The sequence below is a fragment of the Balaenoptera musculus genome, chromosome 7 (assembly GCF_009873245.2).
Source record: "Balaenoptera musculus isolate JJ_BM4_2016_0621 chromosome 7, mBalMus1.pri.v3, whole genome shotgun sequence".
NCBI classification, from domain to species: Eukaryota; Metazoa; Chordata; class Mammalia; order Artiodactyla; family Balaenopteridae; genus Balaenoptera; species Balaenoptera musculus.
This window is the reverse complement of record NC_045791.1, coordinates 81,945,619-81,967,030: the sequence shown is the minus strand read 5'-3', so window position 1 is coordinate 81,967,030 and position 21,412 is coordinate 81,945,619. Positions and strand designations below refer to the sequence as shown.

The following is a 21,412-nucleotide window of genomic DNA, read 5'->3' as shown; positions in this document are numbered from 1 at the left end:
TTAACAATGTTGTACAAAAACTACATAATGGGTACGGATTCATGGCACAAACACCTTCTACATGAGCCAGTGCAGAGATAATTGAGTTCCAGAAAAATACCATGAGCATGGAAAAACGAACTGTGTCTAAAGCACAATGGTTAATAACTTTGGCTTTAGAGATCTGAGTTTGATTCCTGACTCCGCCACAGGCTGGCTCTGTGACAGTGGGCAAAGTCATTTTACTACGATATCCTCCAATTTTTATACTTAAAATATATCTCGTTTTAAAAATTTGTCTATAGTAACTACAGTAATTATTAACCAGAATTACAGCAAAAACTCAAACAGAAAGCAAAAAGGATGTTAAAAATCCCCAAACAAGCAGAGAACACTACGCTGACATTACAAATCACCTTTCAGAGAATAAACACATAGAAACATAATGTGTTAAGTCAAAGAAAAGCATATTACTGTACCAATTTTGTATGACATGTACTTAACATTTACATTTGAATATGTATATAATAATTTATATGCCCATTTTTTAATTATAATTACTTCTACTGGATGTGATTTCAGATGATTCTGACATTCTTTGTATTTTACTGTATTCTACATGTTTTTAACTTAACAAGTATTAACACTTTTAGTAGTAAACAGTTTTAAGTAATTTTACCACAAAGGAAAAAACCTACAAAGGTGCCTCTTCAAAACTCCTATGTACTACCACCTTTTACTCTTAAAATACTGTTTGTCTTGACACTATCTGTGTGTCACTCAAATGCAACAAGCAAGTCACATATAAAAATTGTCTGGCCTTAGACAAATTCTTAAAGCATTTAGACTATACTTCAGACACTATAACCAAGACACTGGCCTTGTCCCAAAGTAAATGGTGAAGAGTATGAAGCGGATGCCAGGTTTTATGCATGCTTGCAGATCCAGATCTAATGGACAGTGAAAGGAGATATTTTAAAACAATGATTTGGCTGAAGTATTAATCAACTGGATGTCATAATAAAAGATTGTGTGTCAAAAATTCAGTCCATGGCTGCATTCCTCTCCTTATATGGAGACACTATCAAATTTTTTAAATCTATGTTATTTCTTTCATATAAAGTATAATACTGTTAAAGTGGTGCTCAGAATATTCCAGACAATTATTTTCACTGTATAAACATTAAATTTTCAAATAAAGTTCTAACTAAAATATTAAAAATCTCTAAACCCCGAATTATCATGTTTACTTTTGGTGACATTAGACCATCAGACTCTACTGTTGAATAAAGGAAACATTTTTCCATTTAAGAGGAAAATACTTAGTTTTGGAAAAATCTAAGCAATATGCTGAATTAAATTACCAGGAAACAGACTTCCATAAGTATTCATTTCAATAAATCTGGTGCTCATTTTCAGCTTCTGATTTCCAATGAACAGCAAAAATTTAAAGAACAGTATCTCAGGATGTTTAATATTCTTTTATTTGAATATTCATTTCAAATAACAATGTAGCAAGAAATATAAAAGTTCTCAGTCTAAGTTTTCTTGAAACATGCCGACTTGATAAATTTTATGTTTTTGTGTGTATACACAAAAGATACTAAAGTTTAAAATTAAAACTTGGCCAACCAAGCATTCCATATATTAATGCATTATATGAGCACAAGATTCATCTCAGATTGAAGCCTCATGTCAAGTGCAAAACATTTCGCCCATTATGTTCAGTCATTGCAGTTAAATACTTAACTTCCTTAAATAGTAGTTTCCACTTGGGTAAGAGACATCTAAATAGTTTGAGTGTTTATGCCTTTGACACTAGATCTCCCTAAGGAAATGTCAACATTACTTGATCATTTTTCGCTATCACTTTCTTATTCATATTATTCTTTGTTGCTTGTTTTCTTTTGATGCTTATCACAGCATTTCTTTTTTCCAAGTCATCAGCACACTGTATCTGCAAATTATTTTTCTAACCAGTCACATTCATTCCCCCACCCCCAGCACATACACAACATTCTTATAAATCTGTCTGGAGTCTTTCCCTCATTTAGCCTTGTCTTCCTAAATACACCTAAATAGTCCATGTAAGTCTGGGGAAAAGGGCAAGTTCTGCAGCTTGCTCAGAGAACTCTGATTATAACTGCCATGTAGCTCCTTAAGAATGATCATGATTTAAATGTCAGTATAAATCACCACTGTTTTTACACTACATGGATATGAAATGCATTAACTATATCACAAAAAAAAAAAATATTCCCAATGTCCATGCTCTGAGCACTCTCACTGCCTTAGTGACAGAAAAAAAATCCCCATTTTGTCCCATTTAGGGGCTCAGGGCACCTTGGCAGTCTCTGCGCTGCCCTTGCTACACAAAGGTACCTCTTTAAAACCTGGGTAAGGGAAAGGAGGAGAAGAACCATACATCAGGTCAAGGGCCCCATCTCTCTCCAGATGATTTGAGAAAACTATGATAATACCAAAGGTCTTCACAGCTTAGGGGAAGCTGGAGTATTACCCACCTTATTGTCTCATGCCACTGAAGAATTATTTAGATTACTATACTTCACTCCAAGTTCTGGCAAATTTCTTAAACTGCCTGAGTTTTGTTTTGTTTTTTAATTTGTTTGCTTTAAATATTTGCTTCAGTTTCTTGACGCAAATATTGTATCTAGTTAAAGAGAATTCCCAATATTTCAAGATTAGCACCAAATGTTTATTCCATGTTGTTAAAATAAAAATTAGGAAGACTGGATCAAGAAAAGATTCCTGGGAAAGACAGCCTTTGTGTTTCTCTGTAAGACACACAATCGACTTAACTACTTAAGTTTTAAGTATCTAAGAAAGCCAAAACCAGAACTCTTCCTGATTTCCTTATCCCTAAAATATTAGCTGTCCATATATACTTTTTGAAAGAATTAGTAAAGTGAGAATTTATAGGAAACATAAAACTAATAGTTTAATATCATGAATTATTTCCTTCTAGGAAAAAGGTAAACAACAATCATGGGTAATAAAGAATTTAAAGTAAGAAAATGTAATTCTCACTAACTAGAAAAATTCCCAATTAATCTCGCCTATTCAATCAAAGTCAGGCAAACCAACTAATTGAAATATACATTTTAACCTTAGGGGTTTAATTCTTTCACCAACAATTCAAAAAATTCTGAAAGAAAGAAACCAAATAACTTGGCAGGACTATGAAATAAATTAAGACAACTTTTCAAATTCAACATACATAGAACTAAAAGAGGGAAGAACAAATACACCCCAACCAAGCAGGAATAAAAAAGTGTAAAAATGGAGCCCAAACTCCTATAATTGTGGGTAACAATTGGGAAACTTTAATCTGTGAGTCACAGAAAAATGCAACTGAAACAGGCTTGAATATAAGGTAATAAACGGCTCATGTAATTGGGCGCCCCAATTAGGATGGACTCAGAGTTGACTAAATCCACTGGCTCAGAGGCCATGTCCCTGAGATCCCCTGGGTGTTGGCTCTCCTCCCATGATGGTTTCTACCTCATGCTGGAAGCAGTAGGATTGCAGTGGTTCCAAGTCTCAGAATAGGACAGAATTCAGAGAAAATCTCTCCCACGTGATAAAAAGAGCTTTCCCAGAAGGCCTCAGCTTACCTCTCCTTGAGCATCTTTGGCACAAACAGAGTCACATCTCCATTCTCAAAGTACAGCTGACCTTTGAAGAACAAGAGTTTGAACTGTGCTGGTCCACTTACATGTGTTTTTTTCCCCCTAGTAAATGTACAGAGAACTACCTGATCCACAGTTGGTTGAATCCTTAGATGTGGAACCACAGACACAGAGGCCAACTATGGGACTTGAGAATTGATGGATTTTGGCATCTGTGGTGGGTCCTGGAATCAAGTCCCCGCAGATATGGAGGGGTGACTGTAATCACTGGTACAGGGAACTGGATCACAGACGAAGGCCCACAAGACTCACCCTTAGAGGTGGGTGCTCATGTGGAAAAAGCCATGTGAGGAAGAGAGAGACCTGAACAGAACTGGAGTTGCCCTAGGAAGGAGAGAGTGGGAATGGATGCTGGGTAAGCAGACAACACTACACAATAATCAGCTACATAGGCCGACCCCGTATTTCTAGATTGAAACGCATGCCTCATAGGCTCATAGTTGGCCTGTAGATCGTCTAATTAAACTCCAAACCTAAAAGAATTCCTGGCAAATGTTTGCTCAACTGTTACTTATATAGTCTCAATGACCAAAAGTCCATGCTTTATAAAGCAGCACACGCTTCACTGAAGAACTAATTGTTATACCGAGCTGAAATATATTTCCTTAAAACTTCTTTGGCCCAACTTCTTGGGACAGCAATAAGTGAATTTATTCCTTCTTTTCTATGATCACCCAGATATCTGAGGACAGTTAGCAGGTTCCCTTCAATCTTCAAGTGCATCCAGGTTCTGCAGTATTAGCAACATTAGGTAATTCCAATAAATCACCCCAGAGCTTTGTAAAATTTGTATTTAAAGAATGGGCTATTTAGAACACCACATGATACCATGTTAGGTTCATTTCAAACTTATACACAGTGGCTACACTCAGCTAGCCATATAGAAAATCAAGTTCTCACCCTGTTATCAATTATGGACTATTAGATTCTTCAACTTTTTGTCTATATACAGCTGCATATTTCGGATTGGTGAGCTATGAGAACCATCTCAAATCATGTTATTTTGCAGTCTTTCTGGTCTGCTTATGGTTAAGTATTATGTAAATACGTGTGTTTCACTTGTAACGTATTTTGAACTGAGATTAATAAAGATATTAAATACGAACAGGCTTCTGTGCTATTTTGCTCCTCTGATTAAAGTCTGCACAAGGAGGCTTTCTTCTTTATTGCTAAGGAAATGTCACTTGATCCTTCAAAATTGATTCATAACATCAAAAGAAGGGAAGCTAAAAAGAGAACTTAAGTTAAAGCAGCAAATATAAAGTTCAGTAATCCTGCCAAAATTCTCTGAGTGAGGCTTCAATATTCATGATGGGGAAGTACGCTTCATCTTTAAACAGAAAATTGTATATTTATAGGACTTGAAAAAGCTACAATTAAAAAATTTAAGGAAATTAAATATTCTTATTTACTAAAAATTTATCTGTAGATGTAAGTCATCTGTAAATGTAAATGTAATTTGAACAAGTACCTCAATGGAAGTGTTATAAACAGTAATGTGATTTCAAGAGCAGCCCCCAAAAAGTCCATTACAATGTAGCCAATTAATAAGATACAGTGAGTTTGAGCTCCTGGAAATAGAAGAACCAGCAATGTAAAAGGTTAACTAAGAGTTTGGTACAGAGCTATTCCCATGAAACTGCTGAATAGATAATATCTCTTGGTGAAAATACCAAGGAGCTAAATAGTTGCTTAAGCTTCATGGGCCACTTGTCAGTACTGAGCATATATCCCTGTTGACCTGTTTCATTTTGTTTCTTAAATCATGAGATTCCAGGTATTCAGGTGTTTTTCTTTCCATAACTTTATCTTATTTCTCTAGATCTCTCTTACCCTAAAACAGAGACACCCCACCTCCTTCAAAGAAACACCTAGCTCCTTTCCATTTTAAGAAACCTGTTAATCATTAAGAACTAAGTAGTGAACACATACACTCAAATGTTATCAAGGTTCCAGAATCGTGGAAGGTCTGGGAAACTGTCATTATACTGTAGTTTATGCCTTCCTTGTGTGTTACTTGGAAGCTCTGATATCGTTGCTTCCCACCCATTAAATTTCTAAGGGTAAATACAATCTTCCTCCTTTAAGTTACCTGCCTCTCCCTGTTATTCTCACCTCTGTCCTCTTTCCTAGTGAAAGAGGTCCCTTCCCCCTCATTGAACACCTCATTGGATGACAAGAAGAGAAGACTGTTTTCTTTTCCCATAACCGGCCTCCTTCTCCTTCCAAACTTCTCTCCCATTCCTCTCCTCTGGCTCACTGCTCTTACATCGTGGCAAGTCCCTCCTGGACTACAAGTAAACATTTGCTTAAATACCTCCGGACAGCTGCTACAGGGAATAAGGGCAAAAGTGCTATATTTGCTTGGTACAACATACTTCAAAGTGTTACCAGGTACTTAATTTCATTTGATCCTCCTACCAACTGTGTGTGGTTGGTGGGACAGCAGTAGATGATTTTTAAAATGAGAAAAGTGAGGTTGAAAGAGGTTAGAGTAATAATATGAAAAACCTGGACTCCAACGGCCAAAGCTCCAAGCTCTCCCACATAACACTCTAGAATATTGTTTTAGTAAAGCTGATCTCAGCTAGATACTCGGGGGTCGCAACCTGATTAAATCGATACACACTTACCTATTGATGATGTGGTGCTCAATCAGTACTCAGAGGCCTTTACCATTTTTCAAAGAGGATGTTTTATAACTTAAGTAGCTTTGTATTTGGTGTAATTTCAGGTACCTTAATGAGATTGCCATTTGTACGTTATATAATCAAAAATAGACGTATTTAAAAAATAATAATAATGGTCACATAACTCTTGGGCATAGATACACCTATACAAATAGCCTCAAAAGAAGCTATTTCAAGAGAGAACACTAGTAGAACTGGGTCCAATAACATATGGCTAAAGGCATGCTGTAAAGAAAGAAATGCTCATTGATTTTTTTTTTTAGAAATACATTTTTGGCTCTAAGGAAAGGATTATTATAACCTCTAGTTTTACTGCCTTTTTCCCTCCAAATTTGAAGTTTTACACATATGTCAAAAATTTTCTTATGTTTTACTTTTGACTGTACTCAAATGCCTAGCTAAATTAACAGCACTATCAAGCTTGATAATTTCTTTCTAACCCCAGTGAAAGCTTTGCACCACAGATGTGCACAGCAAACGAGCACACTCAGATCAATTATACACACTCCCCACACACACACATCTGCACACAGATTCTCTCTCTCATTCATTCACACACACACTATTGTTGCCAACCAAGGAAGTTGCAGAAGGCACCAGGCCATCACCGGGAGTGGACACAGCCATCACCTGGATTACTTGGCTTTCAGTTACTCTCTCCCAACACCATTTGTCTTTGCCATAAATAAGGTCACAAAGGCATTGATTCCAAAGTGCTCCTCTGGAATTGAAACATGCCTACGAACTGCATCCTAATAAAACATTTAAAAGACACAACATAGTTTGGTGGAAGAAAAAAGATGGACAATTAAACCTTCAATTCCAGTTATAACTATCACTAACTGAAATCGAACATGTTTATTAAACACCAAACCACAGGTAAGAAGTCCAGGTGTTAAATATTTGAAAACACTATCCCAATCCTAAAGGAGTATACAAGACATTTGGAGAGACAAAACTAAGACTTAAGAAGTTAAACCATAATAAAATTCTTCAGAATTTCAAGATGGTAATTGATAAATGTTACTAGGCAATAATATATATTTTAAAAGACTGCTCAGTGATTTCTATAAAATCACAGAGTGACAGAGAATTTATTCAGAACTGGACAATCTGCAAACAAACTAGAAAAAATACAATTTGACCTGGATCTTGAAAGATTGCTAAGAATTGAGCAGCAGGAATACACATTCTTTACATGTATAAAGAATTTTATAATTTCCACTGTATTTTCACATACAACTTCTCAACCTTAACAAAGACACTGTGGAAAAAGTTATCATTAATCACTCATTTCATCAAGGGAAAAAACTAGCATTTAGAGTAGGTAAATGACTTGCTCAAGACCTGAGAACATTTATACATATACTTATTCACTCAATTCATTCTATTCCACTCCACAACCACCTCAGTAGTTATGAGGTACCAGGCATCTGGAACAACAGCAGTGAACAAAACCCAAGACCCTCTCCTCGTGGAGCTTCCATTCTATAACATACAGAATGAATCTTGGATAAGCAGGGCGTAGGGCAAGGACACTCCAGACAAGTGGAACATTAAGCAAGCCATGGAGCAAGAAAGCACATGGTACCTAAGAGAACAGTCAGTACAGTAGTTTCTTTCTTGTTGAGATTTGAGAAGGTTGAGTTTGAGGAAGACAGTTCGGAGGGATTCTGAGGCCTCTGAATACAATGTATGGCCATGAGCTTTAGCCTTGCTTTAGTATACACTGGAAGGAATGGTATCACTTAAGCAATACTTTAAGAATAATGTAATCTACATTAATAACAATAGTAATATGTTAATTATAATAGCACCTAACACTTATTGATGACTCACTACAAGCCAGGTACCCTTCTAAACACTTCATGTATTAACTTGTAAAATTAGTACTATTTTAGCTCCAAGTGCCCATGAGGAAACTAAGGAGAAGAAGATTAAGTAAGTTGCCCAAAGCCAACAGATAGCAGAGCCAAGAGATGAACTGACTCTGCCTGTCCAGAATCCAAACTCTCAGCCACTCTGTGTCCCAGTGCACCTGTGGCAAAGAATAGTTGAGGGGTGTAGAGGGAGAGAAAAGTCTACAAATTCCTTATCAACTAAGTAACTCGGCCTGAGATTTTATTTTACATTTAAATGTGGTAGCTATAAACATGCAAAGAGAGGAAAAGATACATGAATCATGTTAAAAGAATAAATTGGATTAAATATTTTTTAAATAACTGCAAGTTCAAGCCTGGAAGACTAGGAGACGATGCTCTTATTGACAGGAATAGGGAAGTCAGTGGAGGAAACCAACTTGGAGCAGGAAACTGAGCAGTTTTGATCCGAACCAGATGTTATCAGGATCCCAGGGAGGAAATGCAGAACTGGACTCAGGAAAGAAATCAGCTGGAAATGTGGAGCCCTGTAACCTATTCTTGGTTCAGATATTTCTCCTTTGCAAGATGATGGGGTTAGGGTACATGATTGCTGAGGTCTCTTCTGGTTCTATAATTCTGTAATTTTGTAATTCTATAAGCAGAGAGTACTCTTTAAAAGTTTGAGATGGAATTTCTTGGTCAAGATAATCCTCTTGGACTTCTGCACTTATTTGTGAAACATTCTCCGAACTTCCTCCCAAATGTGCTTTCAAAACTTCAAAAACTGTGAGCCAAAGAAAAACAACCCCAAAATACCATATTCTGACTTGTTAAAAATTAAGGGCTTGCAATAGGTGTTTCTCCTTGAAATGGGATTTTAACAGGCAAAATTAGGACTGAAAAATGAAGTAATTAATACAGGACTTTTTTTTTTTAAGGAGTCTAATTTAGAATCCCCTATCCCCAGCAAAACACAATACATCTCAAATTGTTCAACTACATACTGAAAAAGTCATATACTTTATTACCGCTAGCCAGTAACCTTGCAACCAGTGAACAGGAAGACGGGAAGAAGTCTAAACAAAACCAGTTTTACAAATGCAAAGATTTTGCTTTAGCCATTCTAAAACTTACAAAAGCATACGTAATCATCAGTATGGTTGGTGACCATGAAGAAATGACAACCACTAGTTGAAATATAAACCCTGATTGTACTATCCACGACTGTGTCTGTGGCTTGTACTAAAAATACAGTAAAAATACATCATCAGGAAGTATGTCCTGTGAGCTGGTTTCTAGGTAGCTGGGGACTCCACAAGAGGGCAACAGAGTGTTCTCAGAAAACAATGTGGGCTTAAGGACTGAGTGTCTGGTTTTAGGTCACTAGTTCACTGTGCAAACCAGTCTCCAGTTCAAAACCACATTAGATCCCTGAATGCTTCTTGTATTATCAAACAATATGTCTTGATAAAAGCATTCTCATTTTAAAATTAGTCATATTGGCACTTTCATTTCTCAAATATTATTCTAAATGTTTTATCATCATATCTTCCTATAAAACTATTAAACAATGTAATAACATTTAAACAAATTTAAGGTTTTTAAAAAAAGTTAAAATGTACTATAAAATAGTTTGATATTTTAGTATTTAAATTTTAAACATTTATTGGTTAAATCAAAACACACAGGTAAAAACCGCACTAATCACACTATCAAAATATTATTATTGATGTAACAGTTAACATTTGAGTGCTTAACCATATACCATACTGGACTTAAAAGTGTTTATAGTTTATGTAGTTTTCCTACACTGACCCTGTAAAACTAACTGATGTCCATTTTACAAATGGGTAAATCAAGAGTGAAGAAACATGCCCAAGCACACATAACTAATAAGGGATAAAGCTGAACTGAAACTGTAATATCTGAGGACCAGATTTCACAGGTGACCCAGGGGGCAAACCCGCCCTCGCTAGAGTCCAGGAAAACCACTGGCATCTCTCCAAAATGAACCCCTATGATAGTCAAAGATAGAAACATTCTCCCTATGCACTTTACCACATAATTTTACTTTCGTATATTTAATAAAACCATGGCAGTAATCCAGTTTACATAATAGAAGTTATACATTGCCATATTTCAGTATTGTATCGCAATTGTGTTCTACAACCAACTCAAGAAATAATAAAGACAATTAACTAGGAAAACAATCATTTAAAAAGCTCAGGGCTTCCCTGGTGGCGCAGTGGTTGAGAGTCTGCCTGCCAATGCAGGGCACACGGGTTCGAGCCCTGGTCTGGGAAGATCCCACATGCCACGGAGCAACTAAGCCCGTGAGCCACAGCTACTGAGCCTGCGCGTCTGGAGCCCGTGCTCCGCAACGGGAGAGGCCGTGATAGTGAGAGGCCCGCGCACCGCGATGAAGAGTGGCCCCCGCTCGTCGCAACCGGAGAAAGCCCTCGCACAGAAACGAAGACCCAACACAGCCAAAAATAAATAAATAAATAAATTTAAAAAGAAAAAAAAATTCTATGAGAACAAAGTTTAAAAAAAAAAAAGTTCAATACTCAGAGGTTCTCACACTCAAAAAATATGAGTGAACATTAAGCGTTGCAGTGGCTTATTAAGCATCAGTCTTTAGATTTCTTAGGGCCTTTACATACTGCAATGAGAAACTGATGGAGTATTACACAGCTCTTGGGTATGGCGCTGAAATGACTGCCATACAAGAAAGACAATAGCCTAACTACCAAAATGTTTAACATCCAGGGCCCCAAAGAGTGAAGGCTCACCCAAAAAATTAAGAATAAATTTGTGATAGATTTTGGAAGGAATGCAAAGCGCAATCAACTGATCTGAAGTATATTTTCCTTGTCCTACAGGATCTTAAAAGCTGAGTTAGTATTAAACTTGAGAAGACCATCATCACTTTAAAAGTTTAAAATAGGATAAGAGACAGTGTATTACCGTCCTATTGCTGCTATAACAAAAATCCCCTCAAACTTATTGAATTCAAACAAGGCAAATTTATCTTACAGTTCTGGAGGTGAGAAGTCTGAAATGGCTCTCACTGGGCTAAAATCAAGGTGTCAGCAGGGCTGTGCTCTGACTACAGGAGAAGCTGTTCCCTTCCCTTTTCCAGCTTCCAGAAGCTGCCTACATTCTTTGGCTGCATTTTCAAAGCCAGCATTGGCCAGTTGATACTTTCTCACACTGTATGTCTCTAACCCTGACTCTCCTGCCTTCCTCTTTTATTTATAAGGATCCTTGTGTTTACATGTAAATAATCCAAGATAATCTCCTCATTTTCAGGTCTTTCACTTACTTACATCTTCAAAGACCCTTTGCTATGTAATATAGATACTCACAGGTTCTGAGCGTTAGGATGTCAATGTCTAATTAGAACATCTTTGGGGGCCCTCCCTACCGCAAATAGCACAGAATATAGTGTCCTGCGTATAGTGCACACTATATTTGTGAAAATGCACATAACGGTTAGACTCCAAACGTATTCTACTAGCCCATTTGGAATTAAACTGTACCTGTAATCCAGATCCTGGAAAAGGAGCTACAAAAGAAAGCTACAGGGGTAGAACTGGCAGGCCTTTGCAGTAAATTAGATGAAGGCTGCAGGCACAGAGAGCTGGAGTTAACCATACATGCATGACATACTAGTTCTGAATTAATTTTGTTATTCTCCATACTTCTATTACATATCTTTTCTTAACTATGGTGGTAACTGTGTAAAAGCAAATTCCTGCTTATTTATGATTGATGAATTTTCATAATTAGAAATCACACATACAAACATCCAACACACTGCCTTGGCGTATTGCAGAAGAACAAAATAGGGTGTGAAAATTTAAATTCTAGGTTCCAGAGGCTGAATCTGCCACTTACTACCTGTGTGATCTTCGGCAAGTGACTTTCAATTTCTGTGTTCTCAGAAATTAAAAATGGGGATCATACATAGCTCTTCCCTGCAGAGTTGCTCTAAAGTAAAATAGAATATGTAAGTGCCAGAGACATTCTGGGCCACTGTCAGCGTTCAATGAAACGTTAAGTCATTATTGGGTGAACTAAGTCAGTAGCCTTGAGCATCCAGAGAAGAGACATGCATGTAAAGTTGTAAATTCCTAGTTATCCCATAGAACTTGAAGCACACTGATACATAAACCTGAAGAAACTTGAGAATGACGGTCACAAATAGTTAAGTTTTAGCACGACATTTTGCACAAATACTAGTTATCATAAGATGCAAAATGCCAAAGCTGCTCCAGTAATATTTTGGCAAAATACAGGCTAGAAATAGTGCAACATGGCAAAAACTTGTTTCTCCTGTGAAGGGGCTCTAATGGGAAATCCAGTTAAAATAAAACAAAACCTGCCCAAAGAGACACCACATATGCATTATGCACTGTGTTGGCCAAAGGAATAACAGAAGACCAAAGACAAACCACTTCCAGTACCAGAAATTTTGAGAGTCATTTCTTTAGAAAATCAATTAAAATCTATTAGCCCCTTGTCTGATTTTTAAGTAGAATACCATCTAACGTCTAACTTCAGTCTCTACTGAAGTGTACTGGTTGGCTTTTTCATACACTACATAAACGGCTTCAGCCTACACTGCTTTCCGATTCTAAGTTTCTGTTTTTCCTGCCTCATCCTTTCCAGCTAGGCCTTCAGTGGTTCCTAATGGCATTTCTCAACTGCAGTCAGAGTCTTTCCTAGAGCTGAGGTACGTGAGCTTTAGCACAAGGATTACGTACATTCACCCACGTCTCTTTGCACTTCCTTCTCCATATATTCTAAATGTAAGAGATGATTAGGTAACCAATTTGAAAAAGAGGAGAATTGTAGTTTTATCCAAGCTCAATACTATCTCAAAGGATCTTGGGAGAGTTTGAAATGCCACTAAACAACCACAAGCATCATATATAATTACTGCTTAATCTAAAATGACAAAAAAGGTTAAAAAGGCTGGCAGAAACTTCTTTCCACACTAGACAAATGGACTATAAGGAAATTAAGACTGCAGAGAGAATGTCAGAAAAAATAAATAAATAAGTAATGCTGTCTTTTTCACTTACGTTATTTTAAAAAAATTAAAAATGGGAGTACAATTATTTCTGGCAATATCAAAAGTGTAAATTCTTATCAACTCTGCAGAACAATACCAATTAGGCTTCATGTAGCTGTGTTAAAGTAGATTAAAGGAATGGGTAAACCTGTACCCAAATAGTACTAATTCTTTGCTAGGATTTTAACTGATTATCTCACTTTTCTACCTTATTTAGTAATGGTGGTGAAGTCCTTTTAAAAAAGGTTATACATAATAAAGCTGTTTCTGTGTCTAGTAAATGAATTATGGTTACAAAGTACAATGCCAAGATAGTTAAAAATCATTCTCTATAGGACAAATGATTTCCCTGGGCACTGTTCATGGAATCATCCGTTCTGTAATGAGCTCTTGGATGAGGCTGGGGTAAGACATTTTCTTCTGGCCCTTCTTAAACCTGCCACATTTCAGCTTTTCATTTTAATACACTGGACTTCAGTGACATTGGAGATGGGAAGACCTTCTTCATTAATAAACAACCCAAATACCTAGAGTATTTCTAAGGAAGAAGGTAGCTGTAGAGAAGAAAAAAGTAAAAAAGGGAAAACAGAAGTGAAAGTCCTCCTCTTGTGTTATGAAGGTAAATACTACATTATTATTTACCATGAGACCAAAAAATAAGAAGTGTGCATCAAAATCACAAACAGCAAGAATCAACTGTAGAGAGGAAAGCTTTCTTTTTTTGCTCTAACTCAAGTGTTCTTTGAGAATCGAGTTTGGATAAAATATTGTACCAGATATTATTAATACAAGGATCAAAAAGGAATTAATATCTCCCAGTCTGTGTCCTCTAGGAGCTTACAATCTATTTAGGGAGATAAGTTCCTTATGAAATGGCTAATTAAAATGCAAAGCAAATGAGAGTTGAATTCCAACAGAAAACAGGGAAAATAAATGTATAGAATGTCTGCAAAGACTAATGTAAATTTCAACGGTCCAAAAAGATCTTATGGGAAAGGAAAAACGCAAATTTTATCTAAGTTCAATAAAGCAGTTATTTATATTCCAATCCAGTTGATTAAAACATACAAATACCCCTACCCCACTGCCCCGAGATCGCATAAAAATACGGAGAAACATGTTTACAGACTTAAATTAGCCTAGTACTAAGAGCTTAAGGATGCACAGCAGAAGAAACTTAGAAGCAAGGATCTTTCAGGGAAAGCTGCAGTTCAATTCTGGAGAACACATTAGCCATTGATCAGAGAGCCCAACACAGATGCAGTAAAAAACGATATATCTCAACAGCATAAACCAGTGTATTGCATCTGAAGAGTTTAGTTTTACACCTTTTTCAGTTTAGCATAAGACTAATGCCATTAAAACAAGGTAATTGCAATGGGATTATTCACAAGTAAGTGGCAAAACATGTTCAAACTTTTTGAAATACTCAAGTCAGTGTTTTTCACTGTAGCAATAAAAACAAAAACTACCACTCAAGATAGTTGCTTGCCAGCTACTTTAAGGAAAATCTTCACCACAGTTCTTCACAAGACTTTGCTCCCCATTGTATACTCTCCTTTGAAACACATTCAAATCTCAGGCATTAAGTTGAATATTAATGGGCCAAGAATAAACTCCAGAGCCAAAAATGACAATGAGAACTCCAACAGCTTCAGAGCCTGACACTAATTTACTGAGGCATATCAGGAGCTCTTGGGAATGAAGTGTCTGCTAATTAGGCCACCATGAACAGGCTCCCAAACCTTGACAAAGTTTTTCCCAGCATCTGATGATGAACTGTGATTTATGGGCTGTCTAGGTAAAACTCGAACAGATGGTATCTTTTAACAATAAGTGACACATGAGTTTGTTAAGGATCTCAATCTCTGGAAAAACATGTGGCTCTATAGAGGAAAACAAAGAAGAACATTTTTAGAGTCATCTACCTTATCTTTGTCTTCAACGACATCTGCCAAGACATCATCTGGATCCAGGATTCCTCCATCTGTGTATTCTAAGTGATGAATCTTCACCCAGTACCCAGGATCCTGTGGTAGAACAACCAAGAAGTTTCATGACTAAAACTTTTTTTAAAATGTAAAATACATTTTAATTTTAAAAATAGACTCCTTAAAAATATGCTCTAGCAATAATAAAAGTTTTAAACGCCTAAAACAAATGTTATCTGTTTATTGGGATAAGTTTGTGGCATGTTTATCCTGTTTAACTTAAGTCAGTAAATCAATGTATACATATTTTATCAGTTTTCCTGGAAGATAAATTGCAATGGAAAAATAAATTACCCCAGCCATTTGTAAAGCATATTCAAGGAATTTTGAATAACCTTCGCTTTAGGTAATCCCAAGAATAATCTGGATAAAGAAAGATCTTCTCAAGGGTACTTTCTGAAATTGGGGATTAGAAATTCAAACAGATTCCTAAAGCTGTAGGAAAAAAATCAAAAGGCAGAAATCTGTGATGGTAATAGCTATCACCTCGGATATACAAATGCAATGAGAGGACCAACATCCTCTTCAACTCTTTTTATCTCTGTGCTGTGCACATATTCTCAACTCTAAGATTGGCAATGAAATCTGGAGCTAGAACTCCAGCATTGATTTCTCCCTGAAGCACGGCAGCAACTAGAACAATGTTCACCGTCAAACCGGGGTGGAGGGTGGGAGGAGTCACTGAATTGGGGTAGTGATTTAGGAGATTTCCAAGTATTGCTTTTTAAAAATTGCTTAGGAGTGTAAAGCTTAAGGAAAGGAATTACTTTCTCAAAATTTGATATGTAGCTAGATACTCTGCTCTGATCCAGCTCAGCTGCTTATATACTGCCTATTTCTGGAAAAGATATGAAAGTGAACCATTATGACAATAAGAACATGAATCAATGAATGAAGAAAAACATTAGTATAGTTTTTACCAGAATACCCAAGCTATAATCAATTTGGTTCTGTGATGCTTAGAAAGTCCCTCAATGTGGGAAACTTTTGAGCTATGAGCACCCAGTATCCACTATAGGAACAGATACCAGTTTGTGAGAAGACATAACAGTTTTCCTGGGATAAAGCTCTAAACCTTTACTACATGAATCTTTGTAAAGGGTAAGCCCTAACATAACCCTCAAAATTCAATTGCAATTTTAGAAAAACTAATAGAAATGGTTGCTATTTAGCCTTCTCTGTAGCTGTCCCCCAGTAAAAGACAAGGACATACTATTAAATAATAATTCTTTTTTTTTAATTTTATTGTATTTATTTTTTTATACAGCAGGTTCTTATTAGTTATCCATTTTATACATATTAGTGTATATATGTCAATCCCAATCTCCCAATTCATCGATAATAATTCTTTTAAAGCAACTATTCGGAGGGCTACTGATATGCAGCTCAAGTACATAGCTTTTCAGTAATCAACTTGATAAAGTGATAGGCTTAAAAAATCTGAAGGAGTCCTCCTTAGGTAATCTTTCGACATTTCAAAATTAAGTTTTCTATAGAGCATCTAAAGAGCTCTAAGATTCCAAATAGAATGAAAGGAATTTATTTTGCTTCTAATACTAGTCTTATAGGTGGAAACACTAATGATTTATTAGGAAACAGCCCAATTCTATTTTGCCTACATAGAGATCACAAAGATATAAGCAGTGACTATACAACCAAGTAAGAAAAGCATCCATAGCTCAGATTCTTTCATCAAAGAGCTTTGCCAACACAAGGATAATTGTGCTATAAAAGGTAAGCTAAGTACAACAGACTAGATTCTACATAGTGAAGATACTCTGGTAGACAAAACACTATATGTAAAGGCCACTGGAATATACAGAAAAGAGAGCAAAATAAAACTGCCCCCACAATCTTTGGGAATTGTTATCTTTTTTAGTCTGGCCATGCTACAAGCAATGTACTTCTCCAAATCTACGCAGGACTTCTAGCTGAAACCTATAGAATATTGCATTTTTCCTTATAAAAAATTCTTCTTACATAGTGTTCCATTTCATTAATTTCCATTACTTCCAATGAGTTGGGTTCTGATATATTATAGCTCTATAGATGAAATCTGTTGATTTTAACCATGTTTATGAAAGGTGATGTATTCTAAAGAGTGTGCTTTTTTTATATTCAGTTTTTTAAATCAGACATCAAGTTGTCTGCTTTCTTCTTATACTGTTTGGAAAAGCAGATTTTATCACCTGACACTAAGGTAAACCCCCAACAACTGCGGTATAAGGTATACCTCTCTTCCTGCCCAGAGAGATGAAAACCAAAGACTCAGATTTAAACTAGGGAAACTGAGAAAATAGCAGAGGACAGGATCTGATCAGTGGCAAAGGGAACATCAGACAAGTGGCAGCAAGATGGGTTGTTAAGTCACATAGCATTCCTCCCTCACACACACTTGTAGGATCTAAGACCTGGAAAATCAGGCACAGGAGTTGAAACTAAGATATTTATCTCCAGTTCTGATTCAAAAGAGTGCAGAACTTAAGTTTTACAAACTTATAATCAAGTGAAAAAGTAATCTGATACATTTTGGAATCGTATATTCAAATTCAATCTGAAAAAAAATTTTAAGTGAACTACATGGTGCCAGAACATAAAAAGTCTCTTTGCAATTTTAACTCTGTTCTACACTGGAATGTATAAAATGGCTTTATCAAAGGAAAGAGTAGGCCAATGACGAGCACGCATCTAACACTGAACAAAAACTGATGAGCTGTATGAAAGCAGTCTCAGAGTTAATATTTCACACATCAAGAGAGGTAAATCAACACAGTATGTACCAACTGTGATTTTGTCCCCATGGCATTTTGGCCATGGTGCTATAGATCACTTTAATAAAGTATACACAATATTAGCAGCCAACAAGCCATCATAAGACCATAAATTTACCCTGACTCCTTTATGCATGTAAAAATTTCAACCATTACATCACAGTCAACATTTTGCATTTCATTTACTTGGTTTTATTACCACCATGAATAAAACTGATCAAACATGAAAATATGTTCACATATATGTCTTGGTTCACCCAATTAATCATTTGGAAAAGTTTACTCTATTTTTCATAATAGTGACATTTAATCTACCTTTATATTGTACAAATATCTATAATATGCATAACTTTTAAATTATTTTGAAAATATCTGAAGTATGTGTGCTATGCAATAAATCATATTACTTACACTCCTAGATCATTTAAGTATTGAAAAATAACATAATATACATTATGTTTCCTCCACTTCTGATAGTATCTTATCCATTTTTTAAGTAATGCACAGTTAACTTAAACCCTACTGGAATTTGAAAATTAAAAATAGTCTACAAGGATGAATTGGAAAATGGGAAAAAAAAGGTATGCGCTATGGAAAGAAGACAGTTACAGGGTACTTTTAATGATCAACGTAGAAATTGTTCCAAACAGGTATTGATATTAACAGCAACAAATACCTTTCACTGTGGGCAGATGACATAAAATTTGACCCCATACCCTAGAAAATGTATAGTACCCAAAGTTTCAAAGAACAGTAATTTTCCATCTGCAATACGTAGAGGAGTAGACTGGAAAGCCAAATACTACAATGTTGTGACTACCAAGCACTGAGATTATGTCAGTGATCAAGAGAGGGTTTCTCAGCAAAATGCCTCTGGTACAAGAGAAAAATAGCCTGCGTGGCAGCAAGGTCCCAAAGTGAGGAGGAGAGTGCTGTGAAAGAAAAGCCAAAAGGTGGAGAAGGGCTGTGTTTATGAGTGGGCTGTGTTTATAGTGCTCAATAATGTAACTAGGATCTTGGTGGCTTCATGTTTTCACAAGAAAAATCTTACCCACTGGAACACAAGAATAATTATAAAGTGGAATTTAATAGAAAATTAGAATTTTCCTTGTAGAATTTAACTTCATGAATTTGGTGGGATGTATCCATAAAATGAGATTTCACCGTTTTCATCATTATCTTCATCATTATAGCAGATCATTTGTTTTAGTGCCTACTACAAGCCAGGTGCAATAGGTACTGTGTGTTTTATACGGTTAACTCGTTTATCTTCCAACAGCCTCATCAAATAGTTATCAATCCATTTTACAGATGAGGAAAACAAGGCATGAGTAGGTGAACTGACTTACCGAAGGTCAAATGCTTACTAGACAGCAGAGCTAAGCTGCATTTTTTAAACACAGAAAATCTTTTAGATTAAAGAACTTAACAAAAAGCACAATTACCCAAGAAGGGGATCAGATCCATTTCTATCTACTAAGTATATGGATCCACACAAGTCGTCATTACTCTGGGCCTCCGTTGCTTCATCATTAGTGAACCTGGAGGCTCTATGGCCCTCTGCATAGGGCACCACAGGGAGGTCAAAGTGTAGAGGACACAAAGGGGCAATAACGGAAGGCCCCAAAGCCTTTGTGTTAGTGTGTCCAGTGTTTCACAAGTGAGAGAAGCTTCAGAGCATAACTGCTCATAATCATGAAACCAAAGGTTTGGGAAACAGTGGGAAAAAAAGAGTAGAAAGGGAGCTTGAGGTGTCAGAGGTTGGATAGAGAATTATGAAGTTTTTATGTGCATGCACATTTTAACTAACTACTTCTATCATAATCCTCTGGGGTTACTCTCCCTTCTACCCAAGACCAAAAGAGAACCAGATGCCCCAGAATGCACCCAGGAAACAGAGCAGTCAGAGCAGGCCTGGAGACTATTGGGACAGGTAGAGAGCAGGGGTCTCTGAATAACCAACCACAGACAGTGTAGGGAAGAAGAGTTCCCAAAAATGATGCCTGAGCAAAACCTAGCAGAGCAGTACTGACACCTGAAAGGAAAGAATTAAGCCAGAAAGAGCAGTACTGACTACAGAGCTTATTATGAGTTGGCCCTGACTTCAGAACAGGCCTCCACATTACTGAGATAGATCAAGCACAAACGTGAGAAAAGATTAGGAGAGGAATATGAGCTGATGCCACTTTAATCAAGTATGTTTCCAAAGAATCCAGGAGAACTAGAATGGGACCAAGGGTTTTTATGCTGGGCTGCAAGTAATAATACCTGGTGAATTCAACAACAGAATTATAAACTTCTATTTATATATAAAGTGAAGGCGAGTCAATCAATCTGTAAATTCATTTCCAGTTTTAAAAATCTATGATCCTACAAACAGAAACTTGACATAGCCATACTAACATCAGATAAAGGAGACTTTAAGAAATATTACTAAAGGTAAAGAGGGACATTTCTTAATGATATAAGGATCAATCCAACTGGAAGAAAACAATTCTAAATCTGCATGTACCCAATAACATAACTTCAATACATATACTGCAAAAGTGGACAGATATTTTAAAAATACACAAATTCACAATCACAGTGGGAGACTTTTGATAGGAAATAAAAGTCAGTAAAATATAAATCATCTGAACAGCACAATTAACAAAGTAACCTCATTTATTTATATCACATATATACAAAACACTATACCACAAAAGACTAGAAAACACATTCTTTACAAGTACACATGGAATATATACCAAATTTCAGAAGTCTGGAATCATTCAGAATATGATCTCTGATCATAGTGGAATCAATTACAGAAAGAGATCTTGAAAATGCCTGGCTGTTTGGAAATTAAGAAATAAAGTTATGAATAATACATAGATAAAAAATAAATGCAGTTAGAAAATAGTTTATAACTTTAAAATAATTAAAATAACAAAAAATGTGGGATGCAGCTAAAGCAGTGCCCAATGGAACAGTTATAGCCTTTACTGCACATATTAGCAAAACAGAAAAGCTAAAGTCAAGAAGCTAGAAAAGAACAGCAAAGACAGAAGGAAGGAAATAAAGAGCAAAATAATCAATCAGTTAATAAATATAAAACGAATATAAATCAGAGTTGGTTCTATAAATGCCTTGATAAAATTGATAAATACGTAGCAAGACTGATAAAGAAAAAAAGAAAACATAAATTTCCAGTATTAAGAAGGAAAAAGATAAACAATACCATCATAGATCTCACAGATAGTAAGATGATACTGTAAAAACTTTTAGACCTCTAAAACTGACAATTTATATAAAATAAACAAATTCTTTGAAAAATACAACTTGCCAAA

General features: G+C 36.0%; 1 protein-coding gene across 1 annotated transcript in view; it reads right to left on the bottom strand.

Moving 5' to 3' along the window:
* The window catches only part of PARD3B (par-3 family cell polarity regulator beta), a 1,042,097-nt gene that overhangs the window by 889,463 nt on the left and 131,222 nt on the right, over positions 1-21,412 (bottom strand). Inside the window, 1 exon segment of the mRNA XM_036858752.1 lies at positions 15,250-15,351. Within this exon segment, the coding sequence (XP_036714647.1) occupies positions 15,250-15,351 (102 nt within the window).